General features: G+C 36.4%; 1 protein-coding gene across 1 annotated transcript in view; it reads right to left on the bottom strand.

Annotated features, from left to right (window-relative positions):
- NAA35 (N-alpha-acetyltransferase 35, NatC auxiliary subunit) overlaps window positions 1-16,286 on the bottom strand; it is an 87,728-nt gene that overhangs the window by 32,375 nt on the left and 39,067 nt on the right. The window contains exon 12 of the mRNA XM_082656558.1: window positions 1,473-1,651. Within this exon, the coding sequence (XP_082512684.1) occupies window positions 1,473-1,651 (179 nt within the window). The remainder of the gene's footprint in view (window positions 1-1,472; window positions 1,652-16,286) is intronic.

The following is a 16,286-nucleotide window of genomic DNA, read 5'->3' as shown; positions in this document are numbered from 1 at the left end:
CCCTGGTCCACGAAGATCCCACATGCCGCGGAGCAACTAAGCCCATGCGCCACAACTACTGAGCCTGCACTCTAGAGCCTGCAAGCCACAACTACTGAAGCCCACGTGCCACAACTATTCAAGCCCGTGCACCTAGACCCCGTGCTCCACAACAAGAGAAGCCACAGCAATGAGAAACCCGCACACTGCAATGAAGAGTATCCCCTGCTCACCACAACTAGAGAAAGCCCACGTGCAGCAAAAGACCCAACACAGCCAAAAATAAATGAATAAAAAAAAAATAAATGTAAAAAAGAAAAAAATTTTTTTTAAAAAGGAAAAGTTACTATAAGAAAGAGCGTAACAGAAGCACAAATCTTTATTGACCATTTATCAATTATACCCCAGAGGCTGCTGCTAAATTCTAGGAATATAAACTAGATAATCTGTCATCTCAAGTAACACAGGTACAGAAGCAACCTGAAACCAAAAGGGAAGACTTCACAGAGGAAATGACATGGGGCTAGAAATTATGTACCTCAACACTGAGGGGGAGCAACAGTCAAATGCATATATATGTATAGTCATGCAAAATTAATCAGTGTACTTATGTCTAAATAACACTATTTTTTTGACCGTTTTTTACCTTCCTAATTGAAGTATATGTCATTATAGCCTTACCAATTAATAAAACTCCATCTCTGAATGTTTTAACATTCCCCAAATAAATCTTGTGTTTCTATATTTTAACCCATAAAAAAGATTAATCCAAAATATGCTAGTTTAAAAATGTACATACTCTTTTACCCAATAACTTCACTGTTTAGCAATTTATCTTAAGGGGTAAGGAAGCACATGATATAAAGATTTACCTACAAAGATGTTCATCTTAGTATTGTTTATAAGTGTAAAACACTGAAAATGACCTAAATGTAATTCAACGTGAATGGACTAAAAAAATCTGTGGTATATACTCACAATGCAATACCATGTAGCCATTAAAATAATGCAGAAATATGTATATTTGTTGACACGAAAAGATGTTTGTGGTATAGAGACTAGTGATGAAAAAGCAAGTTACCAAATACCATGATCCAATTTTTATATGAAAAAAATTTATACATATGCACATATATAGTATGTGTATATGTATACATGCATGCATAAACACAAACATTTATTTATATAAAAGGTTCTGAACACAGAATTGACGATTCAAAGCCCCATTCTTAAAACTTGGGTGAATTATCTAACTTCTCCACACTTTACGTTCTTAATCTCTAGAATGGATAGTATAAAATCCTTATGAGGATTAAATACAAAAAGTACACACACACACACACACACACACACACACATGACTTAACTCTCCAGATATCACAGATAAGAGGTGAGCAGCATTATTTACCCTTGGGATGGTCAGTCTCCAAAAAGTAATAAACTATTCTGTTGTTAAATCAAAGTTACATTCCAGAATAGAGATTTGTACTTACCAGGATACAATGTAAATTTGTTAAATTGACCACCTCACAGACAGTTTTTATTCTATCTATTAATCTTGCAAAATAGTTGACCATTTCTTCCCTCTTTATTATTTTTGCGTATCGAGGGAAGGTGGGTGGAAGTAGTCTCTGGTTAACAAGAGGCTCAAAACCCATCATAATGGGATGATCTAAAAAGAAACAAAGGTAACATTTTCAACATTTCTCTGAATTTTAAACCTCAAATACTACTAAATATAAAAAGAAAAAGGCCAGTTTCAAAAGCATCTCTGAATTCTAATCACAATATTCTCTAAATGGATTTTATAATTTACAATTAATGTATCTACACACACACATTTTTAAAATGAGATAAGCAGATTTAATAACCTAAAATCGTACTTCCTCCCAACATTGTGGTGGTAGTGGTGACAGAGAGAGGTTTCTACCTCAAAATTAACTCCAAGCCAAGAATGGGATAAAACAGAGTTAACATATTCTCTCAGAATAAATAAAAGGGCAATGCTGTATTAACCATGAGACTGTGAAGAAATGTTTCAAACGGGAACACAAACATAGGCTTGTCTTCCCTTCATTTTCTGAACTGCAGAATCAACTCACACTCAACTACATAGTAATGTAAAGTGGCAGAGGAAAACAGTCCTCATCCCAATCCCATGAGTTTGGAATGCATTTTGCACTGAGATGTAATTCCAGAAATTCACAATGAAAATAACATATCACAAGAGACCTGAGGGTGAGTTCCTCTCTTCCATTCTTTGTCCTCTGGTGATCTCACTTTTCACAATAGTACAAAGCTCCAAACTAAGTCTTTCTCAACTTGAAATTTCCTGCCACTTTTATAGAAAAAAATTCTGTACTCCAATGGAGTATGCATTGTCAGACTGACTCTATGAGAGCTATTTTACAAATCTAGAGATTGTAGGTAACTGATAAACATGAAATTCTGTTCTGTGTGGTAGAGATTCAACCGACTTCTTCTATACTCTATAGAAAAATGTCTTGCCTCCATTTATAATTTATTTCAATACTCCACTACTCCATATAAATGTGTGTTTTAAAACTTTTCATGTCTGGTTGTGTCACTGAATGAGTTTAACACATGTTCACTTTTATATCTGTATAAGAGTCATGGTTTTACCTTTGTCTGAAAATCATCTTTTAATACTTCCTATTCCCTAAGTACTATAAGATATAAGCAAGCACAGTGACTTACAAGTATCATGTCCTTTTATGCCTCTTTGCTTATACAAACTATTGTCTCTACCTGTAAAACCTACCCCCTTGTTCTTAGTCTGAACTTGATATAGCTTGAATTCTCTCTCATCATTGTTCCTCCCAATGATGTATATACAATGTTCTTTGTATATATACTACTATACTGTCTGTGTGGGATAACATCATTTGTCTCTCTCTCTGAGTTCTTTCGAAAGCAAGAACAGGGTTGGATCCCAAACACCAAATTCCTAGCTCATAACATGCACTGGATACTTGTTTGCTGAATGATAAGATATGCATGCTCAAAATAAAATGAAAGACTGCCACCACTATAATAATTTGAATTTCTGATTTATAATACTTCATTTAGAACTAAGGTAAAAGTAGTAGTAACGATGCTGTAAGAAGCTTCTTTACCATATTAACATGAATACATTTCAGACTTTAATGATAAACGCACAGAATCCAGATACTTAAATAGTCCATTACACTGATTTTCTCTGAAAGTATTCTAATATGCACGGAAAATTATTACCCAGGAATATGCATTTACTCTTAATACATCTATTTTTAGGCTTTAAACCACAAGTAGAAGATAAATACATAATAATACACTCATGAAAATTTATATTACCATGGAAAGAAGTAAATATTAATGGGAAATGGATAACAAACACAATATATTCTGACTTCAATTTTATACAAACAAAAAAGTGCAATATAAAACAATATTAACTTTTGAAACTCAGCTGTTCTGCACAGCTGATGTTTAGCAACATCCTTGACCTCGACCCACTACATACCAGTAGCAACCTCCTAACTGTAAAATGGATCCAGACATTGCCAGATGTCCCTGGGAAGCCCCAGTTGAGAAACACTGGTCTAGATGAACGCAAGATGCAAGTATAATTCATGCAAGTATAATTCATCCTCAGGATGTCAGAGGAGCGTCTTATCCATGTAAAAATTAGATGAAAGACTTCACAGAAGTGAAGTCTAAGAAAAGACCTAAATGGGGACTCCCCTGATGGCACAGTGGTTAAGAATCCACCTGCCAATGCAGGGGACACAGGTTCAATCCCTGGTCCTGGAAGATCCCACATGCCTCGGAGCAGCTAAACCCGTGTGCCACAACTACTGAGGCTGTGCGCCACAACTACTGAAGCCCATGCGCCCTACAGCCCGTGTGCCACAACTACTGAGCCCATATGCCACAACTACTGAAGACCATGCGCTCTAGGGCCCATGTGCTGCAACTACTGAGCCCATGTGCTTGCAACTACTGAAACCCGTGTGCCTAGAGCCCGTGCTCCGCAACAGGAGAAGCCACTGCAATGAGAAGGCCACACACTGTAATGAAGAGTAGCCCCTGCTCGCCGCAACTAGAGAAAGCCAGCACACAGCAACAAAGACCCAATGCAGCCAAAAATAATAAATAAAATTTTTTTTAAAAAAGACCTACACGATAACTTAGTTAAAGAATAAAATATTAGTCAGGACAAAGTATTCCAAGCATATCAAAGGCCTGGAAGACAGATAATATGGCTGTTTTTCTTTTTCCCTTAGGGAGCTGCAATTTTCCAAGTCATAATTTCTCTGAACTCAAAAGTAAAAATAGATGCATATAAATAGAGTGGGGACAAAATCCCTAGGCACAAAAGTTAGAAGTCATCTACATGTTTCCCTCTATTTTCTACACACATTTAAATTTCCCCCTACATTTTTCTGGACATAGTCCTTGTAAATGGTTAAGTGCTAAAGTGGTTCCTAGTAGCTATTTTTAAGTCTCATCCTAGTAGCTATTTTTAAGTCTCAGCTGTTCTTGAATCTCATGCCTAAGGACTCTGTAACCATACTATACAAGACATAGTAACTTGCCTAACTAGAAAAGAGCATAAGAACTGAGATATAATAAGAGATCAAAGCCGTTATTCAGGATATAGAAGAGTTAAGGAGGAGTGGGGATAAAAGCCAGGCAGGAGTTTGCATCTGATTTCATGGCAACACAAACTACAAAAAGTTAAAGACAGCTTTACCACACAAGCCCTCCCAGAATAAACCGGTCTAACATATTCCCACTAAATTTCATACATCTCTATCACACAATTTATCTCAAGACTGTCTTATATTAAAATAACCTGAATAGCCCTTACTAAATGAGCCTAGAAAAGATGCTAATTCACATCACTTTCTACCCATTGTGTGCTACGCTCAGTAAAGATTTCCTGAATTAAACTGGATACAGATCAGACAACTTCTAGACTCTCTTCTGACTTTACAAGTCTATAGGTGTACAAAAATTATCTTGGTTTTCCAGTTAAAAATACATAAAATTCTTCAATGCCAAATAAAATGATTTTCCCTTCACACTAGCATTCTTTTAAGTATACAATAATAACATATAATTACTATATTCAAAATATTATGGCACATTGGTTTAGAGTGTTTTAGTTACTAAAGTCCTTGCTAGATAACTGACCTTCATTATCAATAGCAGAAAAGTATTACAAACAGCACAAGGTCCTTGGATAAAAGATTTATAGTAACAATGTGCTTTGATTTAACTTAACAAAGTAAGTTATTCTAAAATTAATTAGATGCCAAAATTAAAGATTTGGAAGTGTGTAAGTCAAAAGAGATAGAGACATTATATCGTTTTTGGATAATACATCTCTCCCAAGTTAGGCAATTTATAGTTAGACTTATTGAAATAAGTTTTAGATGCCCTTAAGTTGGAAGGAATTCTAGAAAACAATGCAGAAGCTGCTGAGGTTTTGTTATATTATACTACACTTCTTGGCTACTTGATTTCCCTTTATAAAATGTTATAAAGTTATGCTACGTGAAAGAAGCCAGACACAAAAGGACAAATATTTTATGATCCTGCTTATATGAGGTACCTAGAGTAGTCAAACTCATAGAGACAGAAAGTAGAATGGTGATTGTCTGGGACTGGAGGAGGGGGAAATGGGGAGTTATTATTTAGTGAGTACAGAGTTTCAGTTTGGTAAGATGAAAATTTCTGGATATGGACAGTGGTGACTGTTTCACAACAATGTACTTGATGCCACTGAATTCTACATTTAAAAATGGTTAAAATGGCAAATTTCATGTTATAAATATTTCAACACACACACACACGTTATAAAAAGGTATTTAACCACAACTGTTAACCTCAAAAAGCATAGTCTCAATGAATATTGTATCCTAATCACTGGTCAGAGTAAGTTATATAAGCAATATAATATGCATATAAATGATATTACAGACACATCTACAAATTTTGGAGTTTCTTTGGTGTGTATTTTTGAATAGGTATTCATGCAACAGATTTAAAAAGTTGCAAATGCAACAAAAGGAGGTACAAAGAAAAGCAAATCTCCTGCTCACTTGTGACTAGTTAATCTCTTGAGAACTAAACACTACTACAAGCTTCTTTCACATGTGGTTATTTATATATATTTTTTTCAACTTTATTGAGGTATACTATACATATTATACAATACAAATATTAAGCTTATAGTTCATTGTTTTGAAAAATATATACAACCATGTAACTACCACCCCAATCAACGTATACAACATTTTCATCTCCCCAGAAGGTTCCCTTTCATCTCCCCAAAAGGGAGCCAGTCACTCCCATGCCCAGAAACCATGGCACTGTTTCCTCCATGAATAAATCAGTTGTTCCTACTTTGATACAAAAAGAGTCACACAATTTGTACTCTTTTATATCTAACTCCTTTCAGCATAATGTTTCAATGATTTATCCATTATGTTGTGTGCGTCAACATTTAATCTTTTCTACTGCTGAAAACCATTTCATTGTATGGATATACCACTGTTTGCCCATTCAAACGTTACTTTTGTAAACAAAACATCAACATTTTATACACGCTAATCTACTTTTCTGCATTATTTTTTAAGGTGGATTTTTCTTTTGAAACAATTTCAAACTTATAGTAAAGTTGCAAGTGCAGTCAATACCGAATCACTCTCAAATACAATGGGAGTGTTATTCCTATAAAGACATACCCTTATATATTCACGATTAAACAATCAGAATTAGCGAACTAACAATGACCAATTACTACCATCTAATGCTCAGACCTCATTCAAGTTTTGCACACTGTACCAATAATATGCTTCAAATCGACATCAGAATCACAAGTTGTATTTATTTTCATTGTCTCTTAGTCTCCTTCAATCTGGAGCAGTTCTTCTGCTTGGCTTCTATGGATAACTTTGACAACTCCGAAGAATAACACGCCAATAATTTTGTATACTGCCCTTCAATGTGGTTTTCCTGTTTCCTTGTGATTAGATTCAAATTGTTAACCTTTGGATTATAAAAGAAGTGACATTATATTGTTCTCATTGCAACCCATCAGCAAAGTGGAGATTTTAACTACTAGTGGTGTTAACTTTGATCACTTGATTAAGTTGGTGTCTGCCAGGCTTCTTCACTATTGTTACCTTTTCCCTTTCTAGTTAATAAATATTTGGGGTGCAGGGGAAGGACACCTAAGTATGCTCATTATCATCAAACTATCTACTCATTAATTCATTTATTTATATCAGTATGGAACCATGGCTGCTTCTTTTATTCAATGGGTTATGATCTATCATAATTATTTATTTTGATGCTCAAGTTGTCCCCAACCTGGACTGTGTGAATGCCCGTTCAAGCTGTTTTCTGTGTTTAATTGACCTGGCCCATCATTCTCTGAACATTTACTCACTTCCAGCTAATAAGACATTCCAGGCTCATCTTGTTCTTTCCCTGCCCTAGCCCTGGAATCACCCATTCCTCCAAGATGTACTAGTTCCTTTTATTTTTTATATTTTTTCCAGTTTTATTGAGGTATAATTGACCATAAAATTGTAAGATATTTAAAGTGTACAATGTGATGATTTGATATATGTATAATTCTGAAAGGATTCCCTCCACTGAGTTAATTTAACACATCCATCACCTCACATATTTATTTTTTTCCTTTGATGAGAACATTTAAATTTTACTCTTTGAGCAAATTTCAATTATACAGTTCAGTGTTATCAACTATAGTCACCATTTCATACATCATATCATCAGACCTTATTCATCTTCTAACTGAAGGTTTGTACCCTTTTACCAACCTCTCCTTATTTCCCTCAGCCTCTGGCAACCATGTTTCTACTGCTTCTATGAGTTAAACTTTATCTCTTTTAAATTCCACATATAAGTGATACCATGCAGTATTTGTTTTCCTCTGTCTGGCTTATTTCACTTAGCACAATGCCCTCCAGGTTCATCCATGTTGTCACAAACAAGAGGATTTCCCTCTGTTTTAAGGCTGATTAATATTCTATTATATATATATTGTATTTTTGTTATCCATTCATCCATCAATAGACACTTAGTTTGTTTCCGTACCTTAGCTATAGTGAATAAAGCTAGAAAAAGCGTTAATTGAAAAAGCATGCTAATGGAAACCAAAAGAAGCATAGAAGTAGCTAAACTTATACCAGACTAAATAGACTTTAAGCCAAACAATATAACAAAAGACAAAGAAAGTTATTACATAATAAAGCAGTCAATTCATCAAGAGGATATAACAAACGTAAATATTTATGCATCCAACACAGGAGCACAAAAATAAAGCCAATATTCAGAGCTCTAAAAAGGGAAATAATAATTCAATAATACCAGGAGACTTCAATATCCCATTTTCAACAATGGATAGATCACCCAGACAGAAAATCAGTAAAAAAAAAAAAAAAAAAAAAAAAAAAAAAAAAAAAATTGGAATTAAACTACACATTATACCAGATGGAGCTAACAGACATATATGGAATGTTTCATCCAAGAGCAACAGAATACACATTCTTCTCAAAGGCACACTGAGGGACTTCCCTGGTGGCGCAGTGATTAAGAATCTGCCTGCCAATGCAGGGGGCACGGGTTCAAGCCCTGGTCCAGGAAGATCCCACACGCCGTGGAGCAACTAAGCCCATGTGCCACAACTACTGAGCCTGCACTCTAGAGCCCATGAGCCACAACTACTGGAGCCTGCATGCTAGAGCCCGTGCTCCGCAACAAGAGAAGCCACTGCAATGAGAAGCCCGTGCACCACGATGAAGAGTAGCCCCCGCTCACCGCAACTAGAGAAAGCCCATGCGCAGCAACGAAGACCCAACGCAGCCAAAGAATAATTTTTTTAAAAAGGCACATTGAACATTCTCCATGATAGAACATATGATATGACACAAAACAACTCTTAACAAATTTAAGACTGAAAGCACACCAACTACCCCTTCTGACCACAATAGTATGAAACTAGAACACAAGAAGAGGAAAGCTGGAATATCTACAAATATGTGGAAACTAAACAACACACTCCTGAACAACCAATGGGTCAAAGAAGAAAACAAAGGAGAAAATTTTCTTAAATCTTGAAAGAAATGAAAATTTAAAAAAAACAACATACAAAAAGCTATAGGATACTACAAATGCAGTTCTGAGAGGCAAGTTTATAGTGATAAATGCATATATTAAGAAATTAGATCTCAAATAACAACCTAACTTTACACCTCAATGAACTAGAAAAAGAACAAATTAAGCTCAAGTTAGCAGAAGGAAGGAAATAAAAGATCAGAGTAGAAATAAATAAGAAAGAAAAAGAATAGAAGAGCAACAAAACTAAGAGCTAATTTTTTGAAAAGATAAAATTGACAAACCTTTATCTACACTTTATGTCTTTTGATTGGAGAATTTAGCCCATTTACAATTAACATAAATATTGATAGGTATGGATTTACCATTTCCTGTCTGTTAATTGTTTTCTGGTTGTTTTGCAATTCCTTTGTTCCATTTTTCCTTCTCTTGCTCTCTTCCTTTATTATTTGATGATTTTCTGTACTGGTATGCTTCCTTTCCCTTTTACCTTTTGCATATCTACTATAGGCTTCTGCTTTGTGGTTGCCATGAGCCTTGCATAAAACATATTTAGAACAGTCTATCTGAAGTTGATAATAACTTCAAATGCATACAAAAGCTCCCTCTCCCCACATTTTATGGTTTTGACTTCACCATTTGCATCTTTTTATGCTGTGTATCCAATAACAAATGACTGCAGTTATAGTTTTTTAAATACTTTTTGTCTTTCAACATTCATACCAGAGATATAAATGGTCTACCTGCCACCATTACAATATTAGAATTATTTTGAATTTAACTATAAATTTACCTTTACCAGTGAGTTTTATACTTGCATGTTTTCCTGTTACTAACTAGTGTCCTTTTGTTTCAAATGAAGAACTTCCTTTAACACTTCTTGTGAGGTCAGTCTAGTGGTGATGAACTCCTTTAGCTTGTCTGGAAATTTTTTCTCTCTTCCTTAATTCTTAAGGACAACTGCTGAATATTCTTGGTTAGCAGCTTTTTGGTTTGTTTTCCCTCAGTGCTTTGAGTATATGATCCCTCTCCCTTCCGGTCTGCAAGGTTTTTGCAGAAATAGCTACTGATAGTCTTATGGGGGGTTCCCTTGCACACAACCAGTTGCTTTTCTTTTGCTGCTCTTAAGATTCTAACTTTTGACAATTGTCAAAAGCTTTTGTCTCTAACTTCTGACTAATTATAATGTGTTTGAGTGTGGGTCTCTTAGGATTCAACTTCTTTCGAACTCTCTGAGCATCCTGGATCTGGATATCTGTTTCTTTCCCCAGGTTAGGGAAGTTTTCAGCCATTATTTCTTTGAATATGCTTTCTGCCCTGTTCCTCTCTCTTCTCCTTCTGGAACCCCTATCATGCATATATTGGTCTTCTTGATGTTGTCCCACAAATCCCATAATCTATCTCTTTTTTTCCTACTCTGTTTGAATAAATTCCACTGCCCTGTCAAGTTTGCTGACTCTTTCTTCCACTTGATCTAGTCTGCTGTTGAGCCTCCCGATTTTTCAGTTCATTTTTTGAATTCTTTGGCTCTGTGATTTCTCTTGTGTACTTTTTAATATTTACTATCTCCTTGTTGAAACTCTTATTTTGTTCATGCATTGCTTCCTAACCTTGGTAAGCATCTTTATAACTTTTGTCTTAAACTCTCAATCAGGTAAACCACTTATCTCCATGTCATTAAGATCTGTTTCTGGATATTTACCTTATTCCTTTGTTTGGAATATATTCCACTGTTTCTTCATTTTTCTTGACTCTCTGTTGGTTTCCGTGCATTAGATAAAACAGTCATATCTTCCAGTCTTGACAGAGTGGTCTCATGTAGGAGACGAATACTGTCATATAAGAGATGGACCTCGTCAATCAGCCCAGACCAAGGCCTTAGTTTTCTCTCAAAGTTTTGTGACCGTCCAAGCCTCCTCCTTTGCTCTTAGTGGCTCCCAGTAGTTGAGGGTGTGCCAAGACCCATCAGTGTCCAAAAGGGAAGGATCACAATCAGAACCTAGATGTACGCTGCTTAGAAGCTGGACCCTCAGGGAGCAGCTGGATGAGTATGTAGTTAAACTTCTTCCAGGGAGAAAGTGGGAGAAGGTTGTTTTTGCCTAATCCTTCTTTGCTGGACCTTGGTACATGGCCATGGGGAAGGGTTCTCCTGTACTCATTAACAACTATTTGTTTGATAAAGCACTGTAAGACTCTTGAATACAAACCCCATTGGCCATTAGAGCCAGATGACCTGGGGGCTCATCCTTCAGATGGCAGCTGCAAAAGCTTGGGCACCAGATGTGTGTACAAGCTTTTTCTTGGGAGACGCTGTCAACTGGGTTTTATTATTGAAGCAGGCTAATGGGGAGAAGGTGGGAGAGATGCCTGCTGGCTTCCCCTGTCTCTGGGGAAGATTTCAGGTAGCCCTTAGATGCCCGCTAAATTAGAAGCCCAGCATGCAGGCAGTGGCTTTTAAAGTACAGAGTTAAACCTATTTCAGGGAAAGACTGGAAGACGGGTTATTTCCTTTGCTCTCTGTGCTGAACCTTAGGGTGTAGAGTCAGTTAAAAAATGCTTCTTTGCTATAGTCTTCTGGAACTCATGAGTGGAAGCCTCTTTGGCTATCACCGCCAGGTCTGGGTCCCATGCTTTAGGCAGAAGCCACAAAAGCTGGGGTGCAAATATATGTACAAACTTTTCCAGGCAGATTCCAGTGACTTGGAGTGGGCTGAGGCAGAAGCCAGGCAGCCGGCCCCTAGTGTCTGCTATATTAGATGCTTGGCCCTCAGACAGCAGCTTTTAATGTATACAGATAAACCTCTTTCAAGGAAAGACTAGGAGATGGGTAATTTTGCCTGCTTCCTCTGAGCTGATCCCTGTGGGGACAGTCATAGCAAGTGACTGCATTCCCAATAGGAACTGCTCCTCTGGTTGGCATAGTCTTATAGGTCTCATGGACACAAGCCCCACTGGCTTTCAGAGCTAGGTGTTTTGGGAGCCTATCCCTCAGGAAGGAGTCAAAGTTGGGGTGCTAGATGTAGGCTCCAAATGCTTCACTCCTCAGATAGAACCTGAGTATTGGGGGCCTCTCCCAATTGTGTGGTGCTATGTCAGGGGTGGGGTTTTGTTCTCCCTCATCTGGGTCCTACTGTTACAGTGTTTGTTAGTTTTTTTCCTTTTTTTTTTTTTTTTAAGGTTATAAAGGTTTCCTGTTTTTTAAGAAGTTGAGAGGATTCTGTTTCTCATATTCCTTATAGTTTTCAATTGGTTGTAGACAAGAGAAGCAAGCAGCAGAAACATCTTTAACTCCAAAAACCAGAAGTCCTCTAGATTACACATATCCCTCACATGTGTGAGGAGGTATGTTTATTTTTTGTAAAAATAAAATGTTTTAAAAGAGTAAAACCATCTCAAGTTCCTGGCACTAGTACCTCATGACATAGGCCTCTCTAATGGGTGGTGATTTTAAAATGAAGTCAGTTCCCACCTCTCCTGTGCACTGCCAAACCAGCATATGAAGTTGACTGGGTTGAGGCAGCATAATTTCTGCTTTAGCACCAAGTACAGCCCTCAGGAGGTTAAAGGGTTATTTAACCCTTTTGTTATTTAACCCTATTGTCTACCAGACAATAAACCATCATAATTCTAAACTATATTTTAATCTACTTTTAATTCACATTAACTTTTAATTTAGTTTCTTTTACTCAGTCATAAATGCATACCACTTGAGAATCAAAGAGCCCAACAAGGTTTTTATTAAAACTAACAATCTTCTGCCCACCCTCTCCTGCCAATTCCATTATTTCCTCTCTTCCCAGAGGCAATGTCTTCCACTTCTTTTTAGCTCTTTTGGTATTTACCTCCATATCACCAAATTTATAGTGCTACTTACTTCATATTTTTTGTTTTACACGTTATCTGACTTACTCCAGCTTCAAAAGGAGATGATATGTGTAAAAAAGAGATAATGAAAAAGATATGAAGTAGCAGCTATAAGCACATATAAATTATACGCATATATACACTTCTGTCCCCTCACCTCCAACACAGATCAAAATTTTGATTATAATCAATGTTCAGCACCATTATGATTAAGTAAATTACATTCATATTTGGGCCATGGATAACTTTCGCAAACATGGAAATAAGTTTTACTTTCATATATATTCTGAAGTTAATCACTTCTTACTTTTTGTTTGCTTTGTTTGTATGTACTTAACACTTTTTTTTTTTTTTTTTTTGCGGTACGCGGGCCTCTCACTGCTGCGGCCCCTCCCGCTGCAGAGCACAGGCTCCGGACACGCAGGCCCAGCGGCCACGGCTCACGGGCCCAGCCACTCCGCGGCATGTGGTATCCTCCCGGACCGGGGCACGAACCCGCGCCCCCTGCACCAGCAGGCGGACTCCCAACCACTGCACCACCAGGGAAGCCCTGTACTTAACACTTTAATTCAACCCCAAATCCTTTGCCAATTCTCTAAATCTCTTTTTTCTACATTAAAGAGAACAGCTATTGTATCAATTTCATTGGTGACAACAGATCTTGTATCTACTTTGAGCCATCTACCCTCAAGCCTTGTGACTTTGTTCAGTCTGGACTTGTCCTCCATGTATTATGCTCAGATATATAGTATCTTGTGATCTTGCTGCACTATCACCCTACGATTTCCTTCATTATTCTCTTATGCTGGATTCTTATATTCCTTAAACTCCATACTTTCCTTTACCTTGATTTACTCCCTTGTTTTAATGGAGCACATTCTAGTAGCCTTGAAAAACTTTTGGGGAGATTAATTTTGTAAGATTTTAAATACCTGAAATTATCTTTCTTCACAATTAAATGATAATTTTGGAAAAGGATTCAATGATTAGAAACCATTTCCCCCCCAAATTCTGAAAACACTGGTCCACTGCTTTTCTTTTAATCACAATTCTACTGAGATATAATTAACATACCATATAATTCATCTATTAAAAGTGTACAATAGTTTTTTAGTATATTCAGAGTTATAAAACCACCACCACCATGAAAAACAGAACATTTTCATCACCCTAAGAAAAAACTCCATATACATTAGCAGTCCTCCTTCTTCCCACCCTCCTCCAGCCCTAGGCAACCACTGATCTACTTTCTGTCTCCCTGGATTTGCCTACTCTGGATGTTTTATATAAATGAAAATCATATACGATCTTTTGTGAGTGGCTTTTTCTACTTAGCATGTTTTCAAGGTCCCTCCATGTTGTAGCAGATATTAGTACTTCATTTAATTGCCAAATGCTACTCCACTGCATGGATGCACAACATTTATCTGCTCATCTGCTGATGGACATCTGGGTTGTTTCCACCTTTTGGCTATCATGAATAATAGTGTTGTGAGCATTAATGTACAACTTTTTGTGTAGACATATGTTTCCATTTCTCTTGAGTGTATATATACTCCTAATATTAGAATGGCTGGGTCATGTGATAAATCTACATTATACATTTTGAGACACTGCAAGATTGTTTTCCAAAGTAGTTGCATTATTTTATACTTCCACCAGCAGTGTATGAAGGTTCCAGTTTCTCCATAATCTCACAAACACTTGTTACTACCTGTCTTTTTGATTACAGCCATCTAGTGGTTGGGAAGTGGTATCTTTTCGTTTTGATTTGCATTTCCCATGGCACATCTATTTTTTCACATGCTTATTGGCCACCTGTAAATCTTATTCAGAGAAATGTCTAATTTATATATAGATCCCTTGCCTATTTTTTCATTGACTTAATTTTTCTTTTTATTGATTCTTAAGGTTTATGTCTAGGTTTTAGAGTTTCATATTTTTAGTTCTTACATTTATGTCACTGATCCATTTTGAGTTAATTTTTGTTTATGATGTGAAGAGGGGGTGGGGGAGGGTACCAAACTTTATTCTTTTGCATGTGGTTATCCAATTGTCCCAGTGTCATTTGTTGAAAATACTTTTCTTTCCCCATTGAATTGTCTTGGCACTCATGTCAAATATCATCTGACCACAAACATGAGGGATCATTTTTGGATTTCCAATTTTAGTCCACTAATCTATGTCTATCTTTATGCTAGTTCCAAACTCTCTTGATTAATGTAGCACTGCAGTAAGTTTTAAAATCAAGAAGTGTGACTACTTCAACTTTGTTCTTTGCTCCACTAACTTCTAGCTTCCATTCCTGTTGTTGAAGTTTGATTACATTGTCTTGATTCTGTGTGTGCAACTTGCTTTTCCCTTTCAAACCTCTTAGGATCTTCTACTTTTCCCCACTATTCTGACATTTCATGATGATATGCCTTGATAGAAGTCTACTTTCATCCTAATTGTGCTGGGTAACTCTTTACTGGCCCTCTTAACCTGGGTATTTGCTTCATTTCCTTCCAGGAAATCTTCTTAAATGATCAAGTGATATTTTTTTTTGCTTCTATTTTCTGATCTCTATTTCTGGAAAAACTTTTATCAATTTATCCTTCATTTATCTTGTTTATTTATTATTTATCTTTATTAGACAATGGACCTTCTGGACTGATCCTATAGTATTTTTACTTTTTTCCTCCTTATTTTCAACCTGTTCATTTTTATTCTACTTTCTCTAAGATTTCCTCGACTTTATGTTCTATATTTTCTATTTTTTAATGATTTCTGCTCAAATATACTTTTTTCCCTTTTTTTAAATAACATCCTATTTTTGTTTTACATATGCATTATTTTTTTTTCATTTTTTTTAAAGGTTTTTGTTTGCTTGCGTGTTTTGGTCTCTTTTATAGGCTAGACATTTCCACCCATGACTATATACTCGGGCTTGAAACTAAAGGACCAAAACCTCATTAAGAGCTCTGTGAATTAGGTTAGGCTTTTCTACCAAACCATTTTATCAGGAGAACTGCTAATACCAATAAATTTAGATTTTGCTGATGTTTTTCTCCATCTCTTGGGTTTGCCAGATTTCCCTAAGAGTCTTCCAAATTCTTAGGTGAAGTGCAATAGCCAGGCTGCACTGTTTTGGAAGCTGAGTAGGCGGGAAAAACAGCTAGAGCTTGACGTGGTGTGCGCGAAAGGGGAGAACAGGTGGTTACAATAAGTATTTAAATTACCACTTAGCTCCCCATAATGTGTACCATTCAACAGTGTCTGGTATCTTCTCAGTTCAGAATCTCTCT

The sequence above is a fragment of the Grampus griseus genome (assembly GCF_964374135.1).
Source record: "Grampus griseus genome assembly, chromosome: 6".
Classification (NCBI taxonomy): Eukaryota; Metazoa; Chordata; class Mammalia; order Artiodactyla; family Delphinidae; genus Grampus; species Grampus griseus.
The sequence above is the reverse complement of the archived record's forward strand: the minus strand, read 5'-3'. Positions and strand labels throughout refer to the sequence as shown.